Source organism: Corvus brachyrhynchos, unplaced genomic scaffold (genome assembly GCF_000691975.1).
Source record: "Corvus brachyrhynchos isolate BGI_N302 unplaced genomic scaffold, ASM69197v1 scaffold59, whole genome shotgun sequence".
NCBI lineage: Eukaryota > Metazoa > Chordata > Aves > Passeriformes > Corvidae > Corvus > Corvus brachyrhynchos.
Genome location: NW_008246054.1, coordinates 2,713,440 through 2,720,819, shown reverse-complemented (window position 1 = coordinate 2,720,819; position 7,380 = coordinate 2,713,440). Strand labels below are relative to the sequence as shown.

At 43.9% G+C, this 7,380-nt stretch overlaps 1 protein-coding gene across 2 annotated transcripts in view; it reads left to right on the top strand.

Moving 5' to 3' along the window:
* Positions 1–6: 6 nt before the first annotated feature.
* SNAPC4 (small nuclear RNA activating complex polypeptide 4) overlaps positions 7–7,380 on the top strand; it is a 13,371-nt gene continuing 5,997 nt past the window's right edge. The window contains exons 1-14 of one of the 2 annotated variants that reach the window (XM_017745517.1): positions 7–692; positions 1,065–1,229; positions 1,613–1,738; positions 2,394–2,472; positions 2,810–2,891; positions 3,432–3,536; positions 4,028–4,100; positions 4,355–4,519; positions 4,736–4,883; positions 5,163–5,269; positions 5,536–5,630; positions 5,776–5,870; positions 6,139–6,224; positions 6,687–7,088. In XM_017745517.1, coding sequence (XP_017601006.1) covers positions 690–692; positions 1,065–1,229; positions 1,613–1,738; positions 2,394–2,472; positions 2,810–2,891; positions 3,432–3,536; positions 4,028–4,100; positions 4,355–4,519; positions 4,736–4,883; positions 5,163–5,269; positions 5,536–5,630; positions 5,776–5,870; positions 6,139–6,224; positions 6,687–7,088 — 1,731 coding nt within the window. In that variant the 5' untranslated portion in view covers positions 7–689. Of the gene's footprint in view, positions 693–1,064; positions 1,230–1,612; positions 1,739–2,393; positions 2,473–2,809; positions 2,892–3,431; positions 3,537–4,027; positions 4,101–4,354; positions 4,520–4,735; positions 4,884–5,162; positions 5,270–5,535; positions 5,631–5,775; positions 5,871–6,138; positions 6,225–6,683; positions 7,089–7,380 lie in introns of both variants that reach the window. The other variant, XM_017745516.1, reaches the window with a different exon arrangement.

Here is a 7,380-nt window from a genome sequence, read left to right as displayed (position 1 = left end):
GGGGGGCGGGCTCGGGGCGATCCCCAGGCAGCCACCGGAGCCGGCACTTTGCACATTCCCTTTGCACCCAAGAGCCCAACAAACACCGCCAGCAGTGAAATCGCGAAGCCTAAGCGAGCATCGCAAACTGCTGTGTGAGCTGCACCATCGCCCAGCCCTCCTGCGCCTCCTAAAGTTCATTTTCCAAAGCCAGAGGAATCGGTGACAGTTCGAGCTCTCTGTCCGGAGAGGCTTCACCCACCCGTGCTTTGATCGTGCGGCTCTGTGTAACTTAAGCCGGACGTCTGTAGCACACCCGAGTGTTGCTGAGGGGCTGCTGGTGCGAAGTTTGTGTTTCTCCTGGCTTGGAATGTTCACTTGGCTGCACACCCGGGAGCCTCTCGTGTGCAGGACCAGGATGCAGCTTGGTTGTTGCTGTAGTTATCCAGAGCTGCTCTTTTCCTTCTCCAGGACAAAAAAAAAATAACATAAGTGGATATAACCAAATACACTTTTTACTTGACAACGTTGTCAGGATCCAAACCCTCTGATGGTCATGTCACATCTCTCTGGTGCTTTTTCCTTTGTGTTTTAATTGAAAGTATTTGGGTTTAAAGCTTTCCTTTTACCCCACTACAATCAGCGTTTTTGTATTTTGTCTAACAGATGATGATAATGAAGATGATGATGATGAAGATTCTCATGCTGAAATGGTAATTGTTTTCTCTTTAAGCATGTATTTCCACCTGTCTATTGAAGAGAGCAGGAGGAAGGGAAACGTCACCCTTTTCTGGGGAAATCCAGGCAATTGCCTTGGCTTTGTGCTCAGTAAGACCTGGAGTTTGGGTATTCCTGCCCAGGATTTTGTTATTCAGTGTCAGAGATTTCTTCCTGTGACAAGTGCCAGGGTCAGAGGCCTGCTGGCTCTGGTGCTGCTGCTCTGTGTCCCTGCAAACCCCACAGGCTGTGGTCACTCAGCAGGTTCAGCTGAGGAGGGGCTGAGTTACAGAACTGATTGATACAGACCTGCTTTTAAAGCAACTCTTTCTCTCTCTTTTCTCCCTAAATGCCTTATTTCCCTCAAGGAAGTGGAAAGAGAAGAAGACAGCAGTGATGATGATGATGATGATATTGAAAGCCTGCCACAGGATCCAGAAACCTGCCTGCAGATGAACTATGTGTACCAGGAAATTATCAAGGAAAAGATTGAGGAAGTGGAGCTGCTCATTGCACAAAACAAAGAACAGCAGGTGAGCAAAGCAGGAGTGAAATGTTCATTTCTGTGCTTTTCTGGGTGGCCATTTGCCATCTTTCCTTCCCCTCCAGCCCAAGACTAATGTGGGTTTATTTGGCTGACATTTCAATGCTTTCTTACAACCAAAAGTGGGTATTTTACACGTTATATTTTAGCTTGTTGTAGCAAGTTAGTATTTTATTCATCTCTTTAATCGTCTGTAGTGCACTGTGTAAACTCAGGAAGCTCCAAATCCTGCCTTTAACTCTTGCACTGATTTACAGCCTGGTGCTGCAGATGAACCCTGCTTGGAATGTTTGTGGTGGCTCAGCCACTGCTCTCTGAAATCAGGAATTCGAAGGAGACATTGATGCTGTTCAATTTATTCTTGTATTGCAGAAGGAAATCATGTGTGAGCTTGATGGTTCAAAAACAGCAAAGGCAGGAGATGGCAGAAATCTACCAGCAAATGTGTTTTTGGGTCATTTTATGAAGCCATACTTTAAGGATAAAACAACAGGAATTGTAAGTAAATATAAGCAGCTTCCAGACTGACATGTCTTCAGTGGTAGATGCACACTGTAATGTGTTTAAACTGTTCTTATTTCACTTGTGTGACTGAATGTCACCACTCAGCCTGAAACCTTTTTCCTCTCACTTGTCACTCCCCCTCTTTTGGAAATGTTTGTTCAGCCCTGTGAGTTCTGAGGGTATTGCAGCTGCCAGGGGCTTGAACATTCTTGGTTGCAACTTAACTTTTTGTGTTCATCTCCATGACCCAGTTCCATGCTGCAGTTTAAAGCACTCATTGAAATCTGACTGTCTGTGAAACTGAGTTTTCTCTGTATCTGAAATTTTCTGTGTTTTTTTAGTATTTTCTCGGGCAATTATTAGTACTTTTTTTCATGTGTTTTTAAAAAGTCATCAGTAAAAGGAGATCTTTTTGTGGTAGCCAAGATGTCACCATCTATATGTTAATATATTCAAGCAATGCCTGGTAATATTTCTGTTTAAATTATGTATATGTGAGCTCTTGCTAACAAAGCTCAACACTGAGTGTGATAGTTTGCCCAAGTTTGAGTTTCCAGTCATTTTTGTAGCAGTTCATGCTGGAGTTTTAAGAAGAAACAGTAATTTTGTCTGACTCTCCAGTGTATCTAACCTTTCTAATCCTCATCAGGGCCCTCCTTCCAATGAAGATGCCAAGGAAAAGGCAGCTCAGGGCATAAAATCCTTTGAACAACTGCATTCAGCCAAGTGTAAGTAAGTCTGTGTGCTGTTCAGTGTTCTAGAAGAGCTACAACATGTATATATCCATATAACAAACATATATATTCATGGCCAGATGAGAGAAATTCAAGGGACACCTGCAGCTCCAGATGCTCCCAGGGTGATTCCTTTATCGGGGTCTCTTTGGAGATCCCAATAAAACTGAGCCGGAGGCTGTGCCTTGCCCGAGTCTGACATGATGTTGGTGATTTGGGCAGGGAACTCTCGCTGCAGAGCTGGAGGACATTCCCAGGGGTGCTGGGAGCAGAGGGTGTCTCTTGGCAGTGGTTTTGCTCTGATGTCTGGCTGCTCCTCTGTTTCATTTAGGGAAAACTAGAGAGAAGACGCTGCTGCAGAAGTCCGTGGTGAGCGACCGCCTGCAGCGCCTGCTCCAGCCAAAGCTGCTCAAGTGAGTACTGCCCAAAAATCCTCTTTTCTCCTGTTGAGAACATTGTATGGGAGAGGAGGAGAAGGTAAATGTGGAGATTCCGCCTTGCTCCAGCAAGTTCCCGTGTTAGTTGTTTGTGTTTGTGGGATTTTATAGCCATCTATTTCTTCCCATTGGCACTGTGGTATAACTTAAAATACTTTGCAGGGCTTGAAGTTGAAATTGTGATATGTGGTGAGGCCTAATGGTGTGTCCAGCAAGGGATTTCTGTGCTGGAGCTGGCACAGTCTTTATTGCTGTTGCAGCAACCGTTGATTTGCTCTGTAAACACCAAAATTACTTATCTGAGACGTGTTCTGGGTCCGTGATTGCATTGAAGGGGCAAAAATAAGGTAATGAGTGTGCCTTGTGGGAAAACCTGGGAGAACAGTTTTGTGTGGAAATGAACTTGAAGGGAGGAGTGATACTGATGGGGAAACTGTCTCTGCTGTACATCTTCTGATGCCATTGACCTCATTCCCATCTGTCCTATTAAGCAGTGCTAAAAATGTCTTTGAACAGGATGAGTTACTGGAATCAGAAACTGGAGAAAGTCAAGACTGAAACAGAGAAACAGACCTTGGAAAAGCAAATCAAAGGCTTGGAGCAAGAAATAGAGTCAATTAAGTAAGAAGTTTTTCTGTGTTCTTGGTGAAAAATGCAATGTCTCAGAGTTGTGCTCTAAAAGTTCTCTCCTTCCACTTCTAGATGTGACATTTGGAGAAATGTTTATTTGTGTTGGCTTGTAAAAAATTAAGTTCTGTTGAGGCTCTGCAGCTCTCTCATCTCCACAGTTCTTTATTAAGAAATGTGTTTGGGCCTTGATACACAAAGTGTAGTGTCTGTACCCAGTAGAGAGGTGCTGCTTTAAGTGGTTCTTACTTTAGCAACAAAGGACCAGAGAGCTCTGAAACTTTTTGTACTTCTGAGCTTTTGCTCGTGAACTAATCTAGAGCAACATATTTGGATTAATTGTTTCTCCTGCTAATCTGAGTGTTCCCTTCTTGTGGAAGTCAGGAACAGGTGGGAGGAATGAGATGAGGCAGGATCAAGAAGACAAAGTGTTTAATTAACCATTTAATACAATTCTGTCTTTTTCTTTGTACCTTCTGCTTTAGCCAACTCCCAGAAAGTGACTTAATAGGAAACAGATTCGATGAGCATGACTGGGACAAGATTTCAAACATCCATGTGAGTTGGGGGATCAGCTGTTTTACTGCCTCTGATATCTGTGTCCTTTCTCTGGAGAACCACCTGACCAGTGTTTGCAGCTTGCATTTCTGCAAGCTGACCATTAAGTGATTTCAACTTGTTAAATTTGGGGATTTAATTCTGGAAAACTTGGCAATAAGACATATCTGGAATGCAAAATACTGGTTTTCCTGTTTGTCCAGGTGTCTTAATCTCAGCTCTGAGACTAAATGTATTTTTGTTGTTTCTTTTAGTTTGATGGACAACGTAGCTCAGAAGAACTGAGGAAGTTTTGGCAAAATTGGGAGCATCCAAGCATCAACAAAAAGGAATGGACTGAGGAGGAAATAGAGAGGCTGAAGCAGATAGCTGCTAAACACAACTACCTGGACTGGCAGACCATTGCCCAGGAGCTGGGGGTAAGGTCTGAGGTGACAGGTTGGTTCATTCTGGCTGTACTTTGCCTCGTGTCAGGTTTAAAATACCATGTTAATGCTAATTCACTGTTAATTAATGCTTTCTGAGAAGTGTCCAAGAACAGTACCAAAAACGTTTGGTACTTTAGCTTTTCCCTTTTGCTTTTTGTCCTCATAAATAACCAGTTACCTGCTTCTCTCTGTTTACCTTGTGTTAAGACAAACAGGACACCTTTCCAGTGCTTGCAGAAGTACCAAATCTATAACAAAGATTTAAAAAGGAAAGAATGGACCAAGGATGAGGATCAGATGCTTTTAGAGCTTGTTCAAGAGATGAGAGTGGGAAGCCATATCCCATACAAGAAAAGTAAGTGACAAACCTTCCATTCACCTGGAATGCTTCATTCTCCCATTCTCTTTTCCTTGGTGGAAGCTTCCTGTACCTGCCTGGAAGTTTCATTATATCAGCAAGAACTTAATATCTCTTGGACCCTTTATCCATCTTGGAAATTTGGCCGAAGCTGCTTGAGCACCGTTGTTTGAGAGATTAAAGTGCTGCTTATGACAGTCACTGCTTGTAACTGTTGTCCAGATAAAGGAAGAAATATTAATTACAACAGAGTTAAATAAACCTTTTAATTTCTAGTTGCTTATTACATGGAAGGAAGAGATTCTGCTCAGCTGATTTACCGCTGGACAAAGAATGTGGACCCCAGCTTGAAGAAAGGACCCTGGACAGCAGAGGAAGATGCTGTAAGCTCCATTCTCTGGGCCTGGAATTGCAGGGTGGCAGTGTTAGACTGCTGAGGTGTGGCATGGCTCTATCTGAGCTTTAGCAGTGGCACAGAGAAGTGTAAAATAGACCAAGGTGGGCACTTTACAGCTTAAGAGGGCTTAGAAGCCTCTAAAAGTTTTGTTCAGAGATTTGCACAGGAAACAAATAGAGCTGCTGCTGTCTCAGGCCTGTTAGGATTGATACTGGTGAGGATTTCAGCTCTTGTTCTGTCTGATGCCCACAGATGCTGATGGCAGCAGTTACCAAGTACGGGGCGAAGGACTGGTACAAAATCCGCACGGAGGTGCCGGGCAGGAGCGACGCCCAGTGCCGAGACCGGTGAGTTCAGGCCCGGTACCAGCCCCTTAACCAAGGGAAAGCTCTGATTAGGAATGCTGGGTTTGTTCAGCCTTGGAGTGCAGTGATGATCTGATTTTTACAAGCAGGATTGAATGTTCCTGACTGCAATGTCTTTATTTTGAAGGTACTTAAAAGCATTGCACTGGGATGTAAAGAAAGGCAAGTGGAGCTTGGAGGAAGAGGAGCAGCTGATTGAGCTGGTTCAAAAACATGGCCTGGGTAGGTGTTTCTGTGGCTTAATCTATACAGGTTTAGAGGTGTCATTGAGGTTTTCTCCTCTTTCATTGTAAGCCCTGCAGGCTCTGCTTTGTACTGATGACTGCAACTTCTTTGTGTTGTGTGTTGTGGGTGTTAAGGATTTGAGATCCATTCATGCAGTAACTCTGTCTCTTATCCATGGAAATGTATAATATGTGTGTGATGGCTGCACTGAAAGGCCTGCTGCTGAGTTTGTGGCACAAATAAAAATGTTCTGCATCCTTTTCAGGTCACTGGAGTAAAATAGCTTCCGAGCTGCCACATCGGACTGGCTCCCAATGCCTGAGCAAGTGGAAACTCATGATTGGTGCTAAGGTATTGTGGAAATCCTGCTATGTCACAGTCCCATCTCTTCAATTAAGTTTCTCTAACCTAAAAGTAGAATCCTATAAAATCAATTTTAAAAATGACATTGATTTCACATGATCAAGGTTTTTGTTGTGGATTTCACAGTTTAATTTTTTGATGTGGAAAGCAGCCTTTGTTCTGAAGGGCTGAAGTAAATTTGCTATATATTTGTATATTATCTAGAATTCTTTACTGCCTTGAAATGCCTGTAAGGATGGGATATATGGAGGTTTTCATGTCTGTACCTCATGAATTGCTAGTTTTAGTCCCAGTCACTTGAGAAATTCTGGCTGCTTAAGACCATATTGAAGGTGATCTTATTTCCAAAATCTTGCTTCCTTTGAAAAAGGAAGCTTACTGATTTGAGAAAGTTGCAAGGCAGGGGTGGACACTGACTAAAACTTGTCTGTGCTTGTTTAAATCAAGAAGAAAAGATCTGGGGCGACCAAACGGCGTCACGCTGAGGAGAGCTCCAGCCCTTCAGAGAGCAGCAGTGAGGAGGACATGGAGCTGAACTTGACAGACAGCTCAGAGGAGGAGGAGGTGACCAGCACCGCAAGGAAGAAGGAGTATGCAGTCCCCAGCATTGACCTGTGGATCCCAACAGGGACTGACATGCAGGAGGCAACGGGAGAGAGATACCAAATCCAGTCCCTCCTCTCTGCTGCGAGGGCTGGTGCAGGGACCAGCTGCAGTGACATTCCAAGGGCAGCCAGAGATGGAGACAGAGCTGCTGATAAATCCTCTGAGCTGTACACCCTGCTGAAGGGCATTGCACAGCCCCATTCCACAGACGTGGTGGTGAAGAATGCAGCAGAAGTGATGGCCAGGGTGAGCTGGGATGGGAGCTTGGATCAGAAGTTAGAAGGGAAGTGCAGCTGCTGCAGTAAGGGGAGGATGTGGTGAGCAGATAACATCTTGCTGTTCATTCCCTTGTACTGTTAAGCCAAAAAATGTGAAGATAATTACCCAGTAAGTTCTGATTTTTGGGTTTTGGTGGATTCCTCACACAAAACTTTTATGAAATAGGCATTTGGTGTTGCAATGATGCACAAGGATTAAAAGTAAAGGTCTTCACGTCAGGGTTGATTTCATTTAATAAGATACCTTCAATAGCAGGAAT